General features: G+C 48.2%; 1 protein-coding gene across 2 annotated transcripts in view; it reads left to right on the plus strand.

Annotated features, from left to right (window-relative positions):
* The window catches only part of Lhpp (phospholysine phosphohistidine inorganic pyrophosphate phosphatase), a 100,290-nt gene that overhangs the window by 34,299 nt on the left and 46,545 nt on the right, over positions 1-19,446 (plus strand). For both annotated transcript variants that reach the window (XM_031388598.1, XM_031388597.1), the window contains exon 6: positions 8,148-8,239. In XM_031388598.1, coding sequence (XP_031244458.1) covers positions 8,148-8,239 — 92 coding nt within the window. The remainder of the gene's footprint in view (positions 1-8,147; positions 8,240-19,446) is intronic.

Raw genomic sequence — 19,446 nt, forward strand, 5'->3', positions numbered from 1 at the left:
CTTATTACAATGAACTCCAATGTCTAAAAACTGTTCTTATTTTGGGCTTGTACCACAGTAAGAGCCAATATTTTAAGCTCTATTAAAAACAAAACAAACAAACAAACAAACAAAAAGATATTATTTAAAAATATACAGCTAATATGTTTGGAGTTATTTAAAATTTATATTGAGAAAAATGTATGCATTTTTAGTATTGCTGTAGACAAGCATCTACATAAGACTGTTCAATTGTTTTATATCAAACAACTTTTATAATACTCAATTTTATTGTTATAATATTTTATAAATTTTAAAGAATATGACAAAATAAAAAGAAAGGTACGGCAGGTATTCTCGGAGGAGTTGGGGTACAAAAGGGAAAGAAGAATTGATGTAGTTCTATTTACTTAAAATATGTTTTTAAACATTAACAAATTCAAATAAATTGAATTTATATATCTTTTCTCATCATAATACAATAAAACTTAAATCAATTAAAAAATAATACTTTTTAAAAAAGATGTATTTATTTATCTATGATATGTAAGTACACTGTAGCTGTCTTCAGACACCCCAGAAGAAGGCATCAGATCTCATTACAGATGGTTGTGAGCCACCATGTGGTTGCTAGGATTTGAACTCAGGACCATCAGAAGAGCAGTCAGTACTCTTAACTGCTAAGGTATCTCTCCAGCCCCTATAAATTTTCTTTTATAACTTGGCATTTTAGCATAGCCACAAAGCAGTACAACCCCAGGCAATGACCAAAGAGTCCATAGAAAGATGGCCAGTCTCCTGGCTCATTAGTACTACAAGTCAAAAAGCATCATCTAATACGGATGCTAAAGGAGAGAAGTAGCAGAAGATTGCAAGTGTGGAGAAGCTGCAACCCTCGTGTTCTGCTGCTAGGACCGTGAGAGAGCAGCACAGATGGGAAGGAGCCTCTGGTGGTTCTTCAGTGTTAAATGAGTCTACCATCTGCCTTGGCGATCGTGCTCCTGGGTGTAGCCCAGGTAACAGGGACAGGAATCACCAGCAGAGGACAGCAACCACCACGACAGAAACAGTCTCCAAAAACCATTTAGAGATGTGCGTGGCAGCTGTATTCCCAGTACCTAAAAGGTTAAACAGAACTCAGATGCCTGCCTATCCCCCATGAATGGGTCAGCAATGAGTATCCCCTTCAAACAGAGAAATATCCTAAAGAGGAGTGATGAACCATAGGCACATCAGGAATGTCACCTTACGAGTACCTGGTCTCCCATCGGTGATAAAAATGTTCTAGCGCTTAGGCTGGTGCAATAGCTTAGTATGTGAAATCACCTCGAGCCAGGCCTGATGACAGGCCTCTCGGGATGGAAGTGGGGGAACTTGTCCTCTCACCCCGTCTGTGTGATGTGATGCGCACCTGGGCTTTATGCCTAGCACTTGGCGAGCTAATGCAATCTGAATTTAAACATAGCACCTGTGTATTTCCTTCATGCCATTCTGTCCTGGCTCCATCCTGCCACGTTGCTAAAATGCTTGCTAGAGCTATTTGAATACCGGGATGTGTACACATTATAAGACAAGTTTCTCCTAACTGTGTGCATGCACAAGTAATAATCCCTGGCTCTGTATTATTGTTGCTGCTTTTTAATGAAAATGTCCCATGAAGGGCTGCAGGCTGCTCATGTGCCAGGTTGTGGTACACCTTGATTCTTTTGAGCTTCCCTAATCAATAAAGTCTTGACTGCCATTCCCTTGGTAATGGCCCTGCAGAGGTGTTTTGAGCCTGAGCTCCAGTGGCAGCAGCCCCCAATCCAATTTCCAACATATGTTTCCCAAACAGCCTAGAAACAGTAGAGGGCTGGGCTGACCCCAGATAATTGGAAATTCAACCTCCTTAGAGGTAATCAGGCTCTTTCTAGGGCCCAGAAATTTAGAGAAGAACAGCGTACCTTCCCCATGGCGTCTAGGAATACCTAAGGCTGTGGTGGCTGCTTCCTGCAAGCTGGGGAGCTATTGCAGCCTCCCTGGCCTCCACCTGCTGGGTGTGGCAGCACCACCCCTGTTCCCAAGGCGTGAAGTCTCTAGACACTGCCCTGGGGAGAGCCACTATAACGAGCAAGCATTGGGACCTTACTGATTCCCAGAACCCACATGAAGGAGGAAGTAGAAAACTGACTCCTAGAGTTACACTGTACCCTCACACACTGGCTACACACACATACACACACACACACACACAGAGAGAGAGAGAGAGAGAGAGAGAGAGAGAGAGAGAGAGAGAGAGAGAGAGAGAGAGAGAGAGAGAGAGAGAGAGAAAGAGAGAGAGAGAGAGAGAGAGAGAGAGAGAGAGAGAGAGAGAGAGAGAAGTAATCGAGGGCTGGTGATGGACTCTGTCATAAAAGCTCTTGTTCCATAAAAGCCTCTGCTCAAAGCACTGACAATCTGAGTTTGATCTCTGGAGCCCACATGATGGAAGGAGATAGCTCATTCAGGCAAGTTGCTCTTTGACCCCCATATACACACAGTGACATGTTCGTGCCCACTGCTTACCATAAAATAATAAATAAATTAGCATTTAAAAAAAAGAGTAGTTGAGGGACAGGCTTGTAGCTGTCTATAGCAGACTGGCTGGAAGACAGGGCCTGTGCCCTACATTTATTCCTGTTTTGAAGGTCAGTCCTGTAAGAATTGGGGCATTCTGTGCTTCTGGTGGGAGTACTCACAATTCAGGGGCTGCAACTTTTCCCCTGCAGTATTTCCACTGAAGCCTCCCTTCTGTGCTCACCCTATTCCTAGCTGTTTTCTCTGGGGATGAGGTACCCTACCCTCTGACTAGGATCAGAAGTGTGTGTGTGTGTGTTTAGAAATCTAGGAGAACAGAAGCCAGGAGTGGATCTAGCACAACAGGACTTGAATGCTTTGGCCCAACATGGGGTCCCCAGCACCACAGAGTGGAAGGGTTAGAAGTCCCGGTCGAGACACTCTATGTGTGAGCCAGTCAAGCTGCTTCCAACACCTCCTGGCTTACGGCTCTTCGGAGGTTTTTGTCCCCTAGAGCTTTTTCTAGTAGAGTTAATTTTCTTCTCATCAAACTATAAGCTCAGGGGCTGGAGAAATGGCCCTATGGCTAACTGCCCTGGATGCTCCTACAGAGGACCCAGGTTTGGTTCCAGCCCCCATAGGGGCTCCCAGCCTCTTGTAACTCCAGTTCTAGCAGTGCCAGTGCTTTCTTCTGGCCTCCTTTGGCTCCTGCACACACACAACACACATAAACTCATGCAGGAACACACACATTAAAAAAAGCAAGCAAAAACCCCTCCTGTTTATCAAAGGAGATCAAAAATTTGAGAGAAGTACCAAGAAATAATCATTCCACTATCCTAGAATAACACAATTTGAGCTTTCTAATCTTTTTCCATATGAAATGAATAACCTATTTGCTATTTGAAACATGATTTTTTCCCTCTAATAATCTGTTGAGAAAACTTCCCTTAGTGCTTATCTAAGCAGTTTTGTGAAGTAATTTTTGTGACTGTGTAGTATTTCACTATATGCACATGTATATTTATATATACACATTTCTGTGTATGTATATATGCATGCATATATATTATCATTCCCCTGTTATTGGCTATTGTGTTGCATCCTCATTTCCTCTTGTATATAACCCTGGTATACAGCTTTGTATGTGCATAACTTTGTATCTTTGTTGTTATTTTTCAGACACTGTAAGTAAGGTTGTAATGTGTAGCATTTATTCTAGTTTGGAAGGATTGTGTTAGGTTGCCCATCTCTCCTCATCTTTACCAACACACTTGGTGTTTTGTTTTGTTTTGTTTTTGAGGCAGGGTCTCACTATGTAACCCATGCTGGCCTGGAATTCCCTGTGTAGACCAGGCTGGCCTTGAGATCTATCTCCCTCTACCTTGAAAGTACTGGGGTTGAAGGTGTGTGCCATCATACCCAGCTTCCACCTACCAATTTCTGGGATTTTAGGAGTATGTCACTATGTCTAGTTTACCTAGCACTGGGGACTGTACTCACAGCTTCTGTATGCTGGCCAAGTACTTTCCTAAGTAAGCTACAGCCCTGACCCAATTTTTCCTTTACAAAGGGATCCAGTACCAGAGAGATGGCTTGGTAGTTAAGAAGAGCATTCATTGCCTGCTCTTCTAGGAGCACAGAGGTTCCATTCCCAGCATCCATATGGTGGCTCCTAGCCAGCTGTAACTCCAGTTCCAGAGGATTCAGCACCTCCTTCAGGCATCCATGGGCTCCAGGCACAGTGACACACAGACATTCATGCAGGCAAAACACCCATACGTGTAAAAAAACAAAAAAACAGTGACCCTCGGCTTTTGCCATGTTAGTCCTTATAAATGTGCTAGGCCACGGTGGAAACAGCAAGTGTCACCTCCAGGTTTCTGAGGTACCTGGAAGCTGAAGGCGTAAATATCCCTTGAGGACTTCCCTCACGGGTTGTGTACCCTCCTGCCCCACTGGGTCCTTCCTAGCAATGGGAGCATACTCCTTGCCCTGCAGGATTCAGGGAGAGCTGACAGCTCACACAGCACAGGCTTTCTTGGGAAGCCTTTGGGCCCTGGAAGCCTCCAACACCTGTCACCTGTCAGGCTCCATTCTTCTGACCACCTGAGCTGGTGAAGTAGTAGAGGCAGACAGTGGTGAAGGATCAGAGGATCTACTCTGTTTAGCCCAGACTAGCATCTTCCTCACTATATAGCCAGTGATGACTTTGAACTTGTGATCCTCCTGCTCCATCTACCAAATTCCAGGATCTCAGGCGTGCACTCCCTTGCCTGTTTTTTGTGATGCTGAGGGATTAAAGGGAGGCCTTCATACACTCTAGACAAATGCTTTGCCGACTTCCCCGCATGCCCAGCCAGAGTCTGCTTTATAGATCCGAAGCACAGAATCTGTTTCGGATGGGGACAGCCCCTGCAGCTCTCTGCATTTCTGGTTTCTCTTGGAGTCTAGCCGCCATTCAGTCGTGAATGTCTGACTCCCCTCTATCACATCATAGAAAGGAGTCAAAGCCAGGCCTGACAGGTAGAGGGGTTTTTTTTTTATTTCCCCCGACAGCACACCTCTTGACCTCCATCTTCTTGCCAATGATTTTTTAAATCCTAAATGATTTGGCAATAATTGCTCCTCTTGGTGTGATTATTGCCCTTCACTGATGGTAAATCTGTAAATTCCCCAGGGTCCCGAGAGCATTTTGGTATGCTGAGCCCACAAGCTGGCCCAGACAGGCTTCACTGCACATCCCGCTGGCTGCCTATGTCCAGTCCCAGCTCCCTGCCAGCCTCATCTCTCCTTCCTGATGCTGTGTCCCATGCTGGCAACATGTCATCATCCCAAGCATCTATCCCGCAGGTGCTCTTCCATGGGTGACAGCACTTCCTCTGAGGGATTAGGTGGTTTTTTTTGTTGTTGTTTTTTGTTTTTTTCAGATACCATCTCCCTGGGCTACATCAATAAATGCCAGCCCAAAAGGTCTCAAGAAGGCAGTTTCCGCTGGGCAGTGGTGGCACATGCCTTTAGTCCCAGCACTTGGGAGTCAGAGACAGGCAGATACTGAGTTCAAGTCCAGCCTGGTCTACAGAGTGAGTTCCAGGACAGCCAGGGCTACACAGAGAAACCCTGTCTCGGAAAAAAAAAAAAAGAAGAAAGAAAGAAGGCAGTTTCCACTTTCCAATTTTGTATGTGTGTGAATGCACATATGTAAGAGTTGTTTTGAGACAGTATGCATCCATGCTGATCTTGAACTCACTATGTAGATGAAGATGACCTTGAACTTCTGGTCTTCCTGCCTCTATCCCCTAAGTACTGGGGTTATAGGCACACACCATCCCACTTAAGGTATGCAGTGCTGGGGCTCGAACCCACAGCCTTGTGTATACCAGTCAAGAACTCTACTCACTGAGCTACAGACTCAACCCACATAGACACAATTTTACTGTTCCCAGAGCCATGGCATGACATAGTAGTTGGGATTCACATTCTGTTTGTAGGGAGCCCAGTCATACAAGGTCCCAGCACCTTTGACAACAGTGGATGTTTGAGTTGGAACCCCTGAGTGTTTAAGGGCTGAATTAGCGGTTTTAGGACAGCTCCCTGAAAGGGGACAAGCAAGTCTAACATGTCAGGAAGCCCTGAAGCTTTGGAGCCTCCTGCTCATGTATGGAATGCCCCATGCTGCTCCACTACAGTGTCTAGATGCCACTGGCTGGATCCTCCCAGATGGCTGGATGCTTTTCACACAGCTATATGAAAGTACATATGATAGATACAAACCGCAAACAAACAACTCCAATCAAGCTCTTAGCAGTGCCCGCCAGCACTGTCCTAGAAAAAGGCTTCATGTTTTCTTGTAGCTGGGAATTGCCACTGGCACTATTATTTGCTCAGGATTTCTTTAACATCATGTGGTTGCTGGAAATTGAACTCAGGACCTCAGGAAGAGCAGTCAGTGCTCTTAACCGCTGAGCCTTCTCTCCAGGAGTCAGGATTTCTTTAAATTGACTCTTTAAAAATTGTGTTTTAGCCGGGTGGTGGTGGCACATGCCTTTAATCCCAGCACTTGGGAGGCAGAGGCAGGCGGATTTCTGAGTTCAAGGCCAGCCTGGTCTACAGAGTGAGTTCCAGGACAGCCAAGGCTACACAGAGAAACACTGTCTCGAAAAAAAAAAAATGTGTTTTAAAAGAAACTGGTTTGTTACTCTAAGCAGAAGGCCAGAATGTAGTGACTTCCCATAATATTCTAAGAGTAAACACCATATGATTATCTGGGGATATTGATGGAAGTTAGTTTGTCACTGGTAGTTGTAACATAGCCAGGAAACACAGGAAGAGAGATCAGAGAATTCTGGGGAGGATTTTCAAGTGTGCTGGTCCCTGGCGCCCCTTTGCCTCCAACTGTTTCCTGTCCTTGCCAGGCAGTCCCCCTCTCTGCTTTCCTTTTCCATGGATCCCATTGCTATTTTTACTGCCCACCACCTCTTCTCATGATTGCCTTTCTAGTTTCAGGATCTATAATTGCACATGTATCTAAATGGGTGTACATGTACACACGTGCTCTCATGGGTGCACTGGTGCACACACATATAATTTCAACTTCAGATTCTGCTTATGAGAGGAAACATGCTATATATTTGCCTTTCTAAGTCTGGCTTGTTTCGCCTCAGTGTAACAATTTTCAGCTGCATTCATTACAGGTGTCTCCAATGACACTGTCACACTGGAGACCAAGCCTGCAGTGCACAAACCTTCAAGGGACACCCCCAAACCATATCTAAACCATCATGGCTGCCTTTTTGCTGTATCCTCACGTGGCCTTTGTTGTGCTTGTATGGAGACAGCGGTGAGGTCTCTTTCTCGTCCAATAAGGACCCCAGTCACATCTAAGTATTCACACCGGGATGAGGCTTTGCTGACTTCAGAGGACGCAACTCAGTCCATGGCATCCTCCCCATACCTGTACTGTGAGGACACTGAAGGCAGGAAGCTGGGCTAGTCATGGCTTCCTGAGCCTTTTTGCTTGGTGTCCAGCACCTCAAGAACTGCTGGTTCTGAGAGGTTTCAGATGGAAGGAGGAATCTACCCCACTGACTGCTTCTGAAATCCTATCTAATAGGCAAGGTGTGTGTGTGTGGTGTGTGTGTGTGTGTATGTGTGTGTGTGTTAAATTTTGTTTTTTATAAGTCTCTCTTCACAATTAAAGCAAGCCTTTTGACCTGGGACCTGTAAAGACTTACCAGACACTGAATTAGTTTTTACAGCGCAGTCACCTGGTCACAAAGTGTTTAGCATCGGGTAAAATGCAGCCTGCTCTGTGGAGCCAGGTGCTCCTCATGTCCTCAGGTCACCAAATCACTTTGACGGCTGCTGATTGATTTCACATTGCATAACTATATACTGAGAATGTGGGGGGAGTGGGGGAGTTTCGGTCGGGTAGCAGGCGATATATTCAAGGTGGGTTGACTTTAAATCAATACAATGACAATATTATCTTGTTTAATTCTGACGATGGTGGCTTTAAACATCAAACCAAGCAGTTTATTATGTCAAGGAAAAGAAAAAAAAGAAAAGAAAGATGAAAACACAGGAATAAAACTCTCCTGACATAACTTCTGAGCATATTTCACTACTGACAGGCCATCATGATTGGCGATGACATCGTGGGTGACGTTGACGGCGCCCAGAAGTGCGGAATGAGAGCTCTGCAGGTGCGGACCGGGAAGTTCAGGTCAGTGCCCATGGCCGCTTCATTTAGACCTGCCCTTCTGGGTACCCTTCCAGGGCAACTGCCCTCTTGCTTTGTTCTGTTTCCAAACAAAGGGGCTTTTCTTTCTAAACAAACAGTATGTGGACATTCACAGCTCTGTCTGCAGCTGGCCCCCAAGGACCAGTGTGGCTGGCCTTTGCAGGGAAACCACTGTCGTTAATTGTGTGAAGGGGGTGAGGCAGAGTGGCCCTCGGTGCAGATGTGAATCTGTGTGGAGGGTAAAGATTCAAAGCTTCGGCTTCCCTCCTGCTGTGGCCAGGGATTCAGGTTGAGTTTGCCCACATCCCTTTGGGCAGTGGGCTCAGAACCTTTGCAGTCATTGAGGTTACAGCTGGCCTCACCCTGTCTGACTTCTTTCCTTTTTTTGCTCCACCTTCCCCAACCTGTGAGAAGCTCAGAACCCAGCTCTCAGGGTACTCTGGGTCTGAAGTTCATGAACAATTGCTAGGAATTGAGCAGTTGGGTCTGCTCTGTGGTGACTGGCCTGCTGCTTGCTTTGCCGTTGAGGGTGTCTTATGTATCAGCAGTGTCTTGCCTATTTGTTTGTATATATTTATTGCTTAATAATTTTGATTATAATTAAAATATAATTACACAGTTACTCCCCTTTCCTCTGCCCAGCCCCTATTTTCTATTTTGAGATGGACTTGCATTTTAGCCCAGGCTCGTCTCAAACTCACCATGTGGCCAAAACTGGAACTTCTGAGTCTTCTGCCTCTACCTTCCATGTAATAGGTTATAGGAGTGTGTCACCACACCTGATGTATGCTGTGCTGCAGGTGGAACCCAGGTCTTTGTGCATTCTAAGCAAGCACCCTGCTGACTGAGCCACATCACCAGTCCCTACCTTGCTTGTTTTAACGGATTTCATTGTGGCCAGGACACTCAAACAAAGCACTGTTTTGTCAGTGCTAGAGAGACTTGGTGAAAAACATGGTTATCTGGATTTGAGGGATGGTATGTCAGTCACACATATCTGAATGGTTATCCTAGGCAGGGCTAGAATCCACCATTAGCCTGCCTTTCACTCTGAGATCCATCCCTGGTGAGAAACCTGAGGGAACCCAGAGCTGAGGTAGTCTGTGAGCTCAGCATGAGGGAGGGGATCTCAGCCACTTGCAGACTCTCCCAGGTTGGACATGCCTTTGAAGTCCCAACATACCTAAACTGTAGACTTCCTTTCTCCCAGCCTCTCAGAGGAGGATATCAAGGCTCCATTGGTTAGGTCTGACCTGCCCTGCTCATAAGCTACAAAAGCATTCTTTCCAAGTGGCCAGCCTGTCCCTCCCTGGTCTGTTTGCACTGATGTAACACAGTACCATATTGTGAAGACAAGAAATAGAGTCTCTCCTCATATCTCTGAAGGCTGGGGTGTCCAAGATCACGGTGCCAGTATGTTCAGTGTCTGATTCTAAGATGGCTCTGGGTGTGTCTTCCTGCGTTCCCAAAGGAGGAGGAATTGTGAGTCCTAATGTGTGATTGGAACAGAGAGCCCACTCCCTCAAGCCCTTTTCATGAAGTATCTGTTGTAGTGATAATTATCTTGGGGTTTCTACCCTACCCTTGATCATATAGTTCTCAAACAAAAGACACAAAACTTTTATATTTATAATAAGCCTGAACAGCATGAGAGCTGGGCAGGTTATCAACTCTCTATGCTACTTTGTCTACTTCCCTGCTAATTACCCCGAGATATAACTTGCCATGTTCTGCCTGGGCTGCTCCTACTCCAGTTAGCCAGCCCTCATGGCCATGTGCCCCAGGGCATCTTCTTCTTTTTTCAAGACAGGGTTTTTCTATGTAGTCCTGGTTGTTCTGAAACTCACTCTGTAGACCAGGCTAGCCTCAAACTCAGAAATCCGCCTGCCTCTGCCTCCCAAGTGCTAGGACTAAAGGTGTGTGCCATAACTGCCCGACCACTGGCTGGCTGGGCATATTCTTTTCTCCTCTCCTTGTGGCCTCTGCCTCAGACCCCAAGCCCAGGAACTAAGGCCCCACCCATCACTCTTCTGCCCAGCTATAAAGCTGTAGGAATCTTTATTCAACCAATAGTTTTAAATTAAGAAGCAAGGTTACATAGCACCACTTGGTGTAAGTAAGAATTTCTTCATCCCTGGGGGCAACCAGGCCTTGGGGGCCAGTATTTAGCATTATAATACATAGCAACAGACCAAACCTCAACAGGTATTAATCCTCATGACCAAACACCTCTAAAGACCAACACTGCTGAAGCAGGAATTAAGTTTCCAACACCAGAATTTAGGGGATACATCCAGGTCATGGCAGACCTTTTCCCCAGAGTTGCAAAGCCTGATTCTGCTGTGCTCCTGGCCAGAGGCTCCTCAATGGGCAGTGGGACTGAGCGCCCTTCAGGGCTGTGCTGTGTCCCGTGCTGCTCAGCAATGGGAACCCAGCTAGCACGTATTCAGTGTGTGTTTCAACTTCGTGGTCAAACATGTGAGTGGCACATTTGTGTTTGAAAACCCAGAAGTAGGGCCACTCTGATTTATTTAAGGAAAACATGTCTTAATTGAGTTGAGTAAATGTGTCCAGTGTTGGGGCCTATCTGGCCAGTCCAAACCCATGTGTCCAATGTTCTCGTACTGTGCCTTTTCTCTTGGAGCAAGCCTCTAGGCTGCTGAGTCTCTGAGGAAGACTCCACACCACAGTAGGGAGGCCTACACACAGGTAGGATTGGGGGGGTCCACCCTCTCTAGTTCCCCTTTGCAGAAGTCTGTCATCTTCGTGCCATTCAGAGGGAAGCGTCAGTGGGGTGGGGTGTAGTTCTGTGGTAGAGTGCTTACCAAGCATGTGTGAGACTTATCGCCCACCCCCCCCCAGCACTGTAAAAGTGATGTCCACTGACAGAGCTTACACTGGAGGGGGAATTCTGTCCAGAGAAGATCACCTTCTTGGTACCCACAAGCACACAGGTTTAGGTTTTCCTGTATTACAAACATGAGATTATGTTGTGCAGCACACTTTTTTCTTGACTGTTTTCTGGTATTTTTCTGTAACTATAGTTTTGTCTAGTGCCAGGTCCTCTGCTGGTGGCAGGGGTGGGGGTGACCATGCTGCCGTGGAGAATTACCACTGGGCTTTCAGAAACTGTCCCGGTTCCATGGGACAGGCTTGTTTGTAAGGAGGCGGATCATCCTTTGCTTGCCAGGTGGCAGAGTAAGAACTTAATACTTGCAAGGGAGCAACTGGGTAGGCCACTTGGGCATGAGAAGCTCAGCATGTGCTGTTGTACCTGAGTATTGACATGATGAGGGATCTAGTGGGTAAAGCCCTAGAGACACTGCCAGTCATGACAGCCATGGTGCCTGGAAAAGTGACTTGTCCCAGTGCGAACATGCAAGAAACACAGTTTTCAGAGACCAAGTAGGGAAAACAAGTCCAGCTCTGGTTTTCTACAGTGAAGACAATTGGAAATGTTGATACTTGGTTACACTTACTGTTAGAGACCCACTAGGAAATTGAACCTTAACCCTAACCCTGACCTCTAACCCTAACATTTCGTATATTACACTTACTATTAGTGGACAACCTAGTAAATTTTAGTCTAACTTTAACCCTAACCCTAAACTTTTGTGACTGGAGGTGTGTTTGTTCGCCCACTGCCCCTTCTCACTATTGGGGACACTCTTAAGTCATAGATACACCCTCAGGTGACCTGACTGCACACTGGTGGATCAAAAGGGTCCTGTGTTCCTTATCCCGAAGAGGAGGTCACCACCCTAGCAGCCACTTTGGCATCCTGCCAAAGAAGGATCATAGCGCCCACCCAACTTATCAACTCTGCTCCCACATGGTGTATATACTCCCTGCGTGCCTGTGGATGGTCTCTGAATTCAGACAGGCCCAGGTCCCTTTCTCTCATCTTGTCCTTTCCACGTGTATCAGGTCCAAGGACTGGCTATCAGGCTTTACAAAAAGGCCTGGCTGTGGGGGCCTCTGACCCAGAGCAGATCCTGAAGTGGGTCATTTGGCCTCACCCTTACACCAGGGAAGTTTCCTCATTGTGCCTGTGGATGACGCATGCAGGGTCTGGTTTCCAGGCTGTGCTTTTCTCAAAGGCAAACAGGAACTCTGTATAGCCTTAAGCTCCCGCTGTGTTCATGCAGAGCTCTGGGAGGGCCCTCGCAGAATTCTCAAGGAAACTATATCCAGGAAGGTCTATCAGAGCCATCCCGAAATAGACCCAGCTGCCTGGAGTGGGGTGAGCTCCTCACCCAGAGTGAGCCCCAGAGGTTGTTGATTGTCTCACTTGGAATTGCAGAGAAGGATTGAGTGCCAGAAACCTGAGTAAAAGGCCCACGGTGTCAACATTAGGCTGACACTGGGCTAGCCTCTGGCCTGACTGCATCAGATCTTTCCCTCTACTCTGGCCCCTAGGACCTCTGGTACTGGAGGCTGGTCCTGTTTCCTGCTGCTAAAGGGGAAATGGAGCAGAGTCTCAGAGGGATCCTAGAGCTCCCAGTATCATTGTGCCACCTCCCGGCAGATGCAGAAACTAAGGCCCAAATAGAGCGGGGCCATCAGTGCAGGGCTGTCCTGCCACTCACACCGCCCGCTCCACCTGCTCTATGACTATCATTTGTAGGTCCTAGGTTGTCATTGCTAAAGCAGAGGTCAGAGGTCAGGAACAGAGAGCATAGGTAATGGCTGTGATGAGTAGAAAGGAGAGGGACCAGGTGTCAGCAATAAGTGACTTTTACTGCACACCATACCTTCAGGGGTCTCCTACGCCAGGACACTGTTGTAAGAGCAAATGATCTTTCAGGGTGCACTTAGCTTGTCCATGATTTGTGAGTTTGGGGCTTCTTAAAAAGGGAAGCCATCTCACTAAAACTCACACCAGCTGGCCCATGCCCAACCAGAACAGCCCTCGTGGAAATGACTGGAAACACAACGCTGCCTGCCTCAACACGGCCTGGCTGGCCCAGGAAGTGGACTTAGTGGTAACCGCCATATTCCTGTGCTTTAACTTGTCTCGAGCCCTCTTACTGTCCCCAAACACATCCAGAAAGCACTGCACACTTCAGACATGGCTTCTCCAGGAGGCAGGGGTGGCTGTGAAATCTGTCCCTGGCCTGTGACAGGTAAGGATGGGGCTGTCACTCAGACTGTCTTTACAGCACTCTCTGGTACAGGGTAGGGGGAGAGGTGACCTCATTTCATCTCTTGCTCATACCCAGGTTGCACATGCCAGCTGAAAAGCGAAGCTTCCTTCTGTATCCATGCAGCCAGTTGAAGCCCATTTGCCTTGATCTTTGCCTGGACAGTAAGGGTACTTTGAGTATTGGGGAGGGTGGAGCTCAGAGAAGGCATGAGGGCACCAGATGGAGCTCAGCATCCAAGGGTGCATTGGCCTTCTTTAATCTAGTCTCCCCTCTCTCCATTGTCCTTTCTGTCCCATCCCTCCTGAGCCCCAGCATCCACCTGGGCCTTGTTCAGGCTCTCTACGATCTACTTTTCCTTTTCCTCTTTCCTGCGCTGACTCCCGCTATGGCCACAAGAGGGCGCTTTGTCACCAGGTTCTGGGAGAGTCAATCCCCTTCCTGAGTTCAGGACTTGAACACACAGACCACATGCACCCTGAAAAGCACTCACAGCCAGCCTCCCCCTCCCTCGCCCCGTACACTCACATGTTCACATCGGTGTCATTGAACTCCCACCTCGCTCCCAAGTACCATCGCCCCTTCTGCTCCCCTGCCGCTGTGTGTCTTTGTCACATCTGTGGTCTGGCCACCTTGCTAGACTCAGGGCAGGCTGGGATCTAAAGAACCACAGCAGGTTCTGTGACCCATGGAGGCTTCTTTTGTGTTCTTCTCCAGCTGGCACCTTCACAGGGGGAGAACCCAGAGAACTGTGCCTGCTCTGGGCCTGGGGTCCCTGTGACAGGATAGTCCTTGCTCACTAAGTCCCCTACTGTCCCTTTCTCATTCTTTCTTGAGCCCTTTGTCATGCTCTGCTCCTCCACCTGTTTCTTTTTTTTTTTTTTTTTTTTTTTTTTTTTTCTTTTTTTCCTCCACCCGTTTCCGTTTCCATGTGTCCCCACCCCCCCTCTCTGGGCTTTGCCTGGCTCCTCTATGGGCTTCCTTTATGAGGGAATCTCAGTATCCTTCTACCAGCAGGGGGCTCCACTGGCTCGGGTGGGGGCTAGAGAGGCATGTTGACTTTCAACACCATGTGGCGACTCTAGCTTCCACACCAGGCATGTCTATACCTGAGATATGCTTTTCTCCAGGAGCTAGGGAATGGCTCAGTGAGTAAAGCACTTGCCTTTCAGACATGATGACCTGAGTTCACATCCTCAGAACCACATAAAACCAGATGTCTCAGTGAGCATCTGCAAGCCCTGTGCTCCTACAGAGAGATAGGCAGACATGGGAGAATCATGGGAAATTTACAGGCCAGCTAGCCTGCTGTCTGTAGCAGCAAACCAGAGACCCTGCCTTAACACCTGAGGTTGTTCTCTGACTCACACACAGGCAACACTCCCACTCCCACAGACGAACACACCCATGTGCATATACAAAAATAAAGAATTCCCCCAACTTTCTTGTTTCAACACAATCTTGGAATTTTCCACATAGATATCTTTATCCGCTGTTTTATTCCAGAGACAGATTCTGTTTAGGTCTCTCTGGTGACCCCCAGAACTCTGGAGAGAGCCATGAAGTCCTCCAGGCTCTGCCCTTGCTCAGCCATCTTCTGTGTAAGTGCCCAAGGTGAGAGAGATACTCTCTGGTGTCTCTGTTCTCAGCCCCCAGTTACTGGTGGAGGAAAAGTGCACACGTGTGCCACAATCCTCAGTGTGTACTTAGAGGGCATTCGTCCACGTGCATTCGTGGAAGCTGTGAGGCACTCTCAGTGCCACCTTTCTCCTTCCTCCTCCAACAGGGAGAACTTGACCCCTACTGTCTCTCCCCGCCCACTACTCCATCACTCCCCACGGGCCTTCGTTGGTCTTGCCTGGGGAACATGAGCTGTGATCATCAGACTGAGCTACAGAGGCGCCTCAGCTGTCCCATTCATCTCTCCCTGAGGGTCTGTCTGGGTGGGCAGAAGTCCGCCTTCCTGGGAAGGAGCTGACTTGCCTGGGGTTGGCCTGTTGGTGAAGGGTTTAGGAAGGCAGTGAGATTGCCTGACTTCTATCTTTTTTCATTTTATCTGGTTGTTTTTTCTTTTGTTTTTCTGTCTTCTATGTCTAAAGTATACAGAGAGCCTAGGCAGGAGTGGGACAGTGCTGGAAAGTCAACTGTGTGGGGTAGCTGGGGTACCATCAGCCTGCAGGGCACTGTGGGGCTGCAGCAGGTCCCCACCCTCACAGCATCTGATGTCTCTGAAGAGAAGAGCTTGTTGTTGGCAGTGGGCTTAGACTCTGTGTGCCATCAAATTGTAGCCCAAAGGGTTCAGATTACAGAACCAAGACGAGCCATTTCAGGTTTTTCCAGGCTGTGAATGCCAAGCTCCAGTTCTGTCCAGCTCCCTCAGAACCTGGGAGCCGTGGTGAAACTCACAAGCCTCTCCCCATAGCCTGTCCTAAGCAGTCCTTTTGACTCTTCCTTACTCCTTGACTCTTCTGGACCTGGGTAGGGGGTTATCCTGCCTTAGAAACAGAGCGAGATTGGTGAGCGCTGGCCTCTGGCCTGTTAAAGAGGGAAGCTCAACTTGAGGAGTCTGAGAACAGCAGGCTGCTCTGCCCCCGGTCTTACTACTACACCTTTCTATCATCTGGGCAAGCTTTTTTCTGGAATGCACCAGGAGTCTTAGCTCCCAAGAATACAGATATGCTCATGGGCATAGGGTTTCGAGTAGTGTGTAGAATTTTAGCTGTCCTTGATTGTTTTTTGGGGGGGGGTGGGGTGAGGTGGAGCAGGAGTTAGGCAAACCAGAGAGGAAGGGGTTAGTCTTCTTGGAACCTACTGGTATAGAGCAAGCTTAGTTTTTCCAAGTGAAATGGTTTAAAATAAACTTTGAGGAGAACTCAGACAGGGCTGCTGCAGCCAGATGGAAGAGCCTGGGATGGGTGTGTGTCCCAGCTGGTATCTCAGCTCCTGCAGCCTCTACTGAGGAAGCACCCCGCAAGCTCACTGGGCTGTGGACAGGCTTCAGGCTGACCCCTGGAATGTAGTCCTGGCCCTGCTGGAGACCGCCAGGTGGCTCAGATTCCCAGGCTTCCCAATAAAAACAATAGCCATCTCTAAAAGCAAGGCTCACAGGACGCCAGGAGACAAGCCTCTGCTGCTTCCTGTAACAAGCCTAGAAAGTAAATAGAGTAAATTATTTAAACTCAGTGGCCTCTGGGTTTAAATAATTCAGATTCAGGAACGGTAACAACCCAGTAGACCCTAGAGTCCATATGAATGTTAAGACCCCACTTTCCCTGTCTTTCCATCGCTTTCCAGCTGCTGAGAACAGACCAGGGCACAGGATGCTATGAGCTACTCCAGGGAGATGTTGGACGTCAGACCACTGACTGCCCACATGGTGGGGTCCTCTTGGCCAGAAACAGCCTCAGGTATGGAGGCTCCAGTGGTATCATGAATCAAGGCCCAGAGAGTAGGTGGCAGGCATGCCCAGCCTGAAGCAAGCTCATGAAGTTGGGAGGTAATAGGTAGCTATTGCCAGAGCAAGGTTCTGGGTGCCAAGGTACCTCCTCTAACTCAGTGCCCAGCTTGGGGCCTGCAGCAAACTCGCAGTGCTCCAAAGCTCGATGATGCCCGGCTGTAGCCCTGGCAAGATGCTTTCCCTCCCCTGCCCCTCCCCGTCCCTCCAGGTCCAGGTAACTGTGCCAGCTGGGGTGCTTCCTTCAGTTGAACCCCTCATCTCTGGACCTCTCTTGGGTTGCTCTCCCTGTGTTCTGAGGGCAGTTGCTGCAGCGGGCAGCTCTGGAGCAGCTCTTTCCCAGGCACTGTGCACCCTGGCAGTGTGCTCAGCTTGGCACTCCCACCCAGCACAGCCATGCTTCCCATTCGCCTTGGTGGTTCCTGTGGGTTTTCTGCTGGGGCCTGGGGCTACATGGGCTGGGCCTGCCACTGTTCAGAACTCATGAAGATGTTTTCATTACTTTTGAAACCAGAAGGAAAAAGTATCTGTAGTCATTGAAGCTCAAGAAAAATGCCCGAGCACGAGTCTGGGGCTCTCGCTGTCCTGTGTACTCTGCCCTGAACCTTTCAGTCCCACATCTGGCCCCTGACCTCCCTCGTCTTCCTCCTGGGTTTCAGAGGGCATACCTACCTGCCCTCACAGCTGCTGTCCAGCTGTGACCTGCATGTGTGGACCTCAGTACACAGATCCTTCTGTCCCTCCCATCCTGTAGTTCTGACTGCAGCTGGGATGGAGCCACTGTGACCAGTGTCTTTTGCCCCTGCTATGCTGCATGTGTCTTAGGAACAGGGTCTACCTAGGGTACCTTCACTGCCACCCAGTCATCTCAGAGTATAATGCATCCCAAATCCTCTGTCAAGACCTGTTGGGAGATAGATGCCCAGACACAGGTCCTTGTCTGAGAAGTGAAAAGGAGAGAGAATCTCCCCCATTCCATCCAGTACTTTGCAAACCAGGGGTCAAAGCTGTGTGCAATGGCGATAGGTCACATACCCAAAGAAGCAGGTCCTATGGAGGACCTGTCTTCCCATAGGCTGTATGCTTCTAGCTGGTCCCAGGGACCCCAGACCCCATCATTCTCCCCTCAGATTTACTCCACTTCAGGGTTGACAGACATGTCATAGGTACCTATCCGGTGCCTATGACAGCAGCTGCTGTGAGACTCCAAGGGGGAGGAGATCTGAACCTGTACCAGGGCTGAGACTGGGGGTGACTGGGAGCAGGGAGCCCTACCTGGGTTCAGTACTCTACTGAAGAAGGGAGATCTGAGGAAACAGGGCCTCTGCCACAATAATGCCAAGCTGTGCTCCGTCCTCCCTGGCTCGTCAGATGGAGGGTTCTGTGGGACCTGCCTAGGCCCAAGCCAGCAGCTGACAGAAAAGCCATTTCCTGCCCTCAAGATTCCATTCCTTCTTCCTATTTTCACATGTTTAATAGAGGCTGCATGGGTTTGGGGTTTTTTGGTTTTTGTTTTGTTTTGTTTTTCTTTTTCTTTTTCTTTTTCTTTTTAAAGTGATTTTTCTAATTCTGCAAGAAATGCCTGCCCTTTGCAAAATATGGAAAAGTACAGAGGAAATAATTCACAATCCCATCTCTCTGAGGGAACCCCAGTTAGCATTTTGTTCTACCTATTTAAGGAGGAATAACAAAAAGACATAAAATGTGATTGTTTATAAAATATAGTTTTGTACTTAAAAATCATATGATATTTACATATCACCAAATTTCTGGGGACATGAATGTATCCTGCCAGGTGCACTAGCAGTGGGAGAGTGACCCTGGGGACTGCCAGCTGCTGTGTGTGCCCAGGAAGTTGAGAGCTAGCAGAGCGAAGGGGAGGCTGCATACTTTGGCCTGGGAGCTGAGCATACCTCTTCCCTGCCCTGTATGCCAGAGGAGGCCTCCCACCCCCATACAGCGCAGAGCGGGCTCTCCCATCTGTGGTTTCTAGGAGGGAGTGGAAACCCTTCACTTCTTGAAAGTCAAGGGTAGAGAGACACTGCTTCTTGCTATGAGCCTTCATCTGAGGATAGTTCTGTGTACATTTGCCATGTGCCAGCCCTGACTGGAGATACAGCCAGCCCTAAGAGTTAACCCTCTTTGTGGTGTGGCAATGTCTGGCAGCCCTGAGGGCCCACCAGAGGTGGGTGCCCTTCCTTTACAGTGTCAGTCAGCTTGATAATGAAAAAATGCTCCTGATATACACCCAGCTGTTCGTGGCCCCTGGGCTGGGGGTTTAGGTCAGAGGGCAGGCATCGGAAGCATTCTGTTTGCTGTAGGCAGGACTCTTCTCATCCTTAAAATAATAAAACTTATCATTAATGTATAACGTGTAGCAAAAGCACACAGACCCTAGATGCACACAACTCTGTCAGCTAACGAACCCACTGGCCCTTCCAGCACCTTCTACCCTCCACCCCTCAGATACGTCTTCCCGTTAGCTAATAGAGACAGTTTTGCCTGTCCCAGGACTTTCTATAAATGGAAACAAACCGTGTGTGCTGTTCTTTCTCATTGTCAGAGTTTTAAAGGGGCTTCTCTTCAGGCCG

This window comes from Mastomys coucha, unplaced genomic scaffold, assembly GCF_008632895.1.
Source record: "Mastomys coucha isolate ucsf_1 unplaced genomic scaffold, UCSF_Mcou_1 pScaffold21, whole genome shotgun sequence".
In the NCBI taxonomy this organism is placed as follows: Eukaryota; Metazoa; Chordata; class Mammalia; order Rodentia; family Muridae; genus Mastomys; species Mastomys coucha.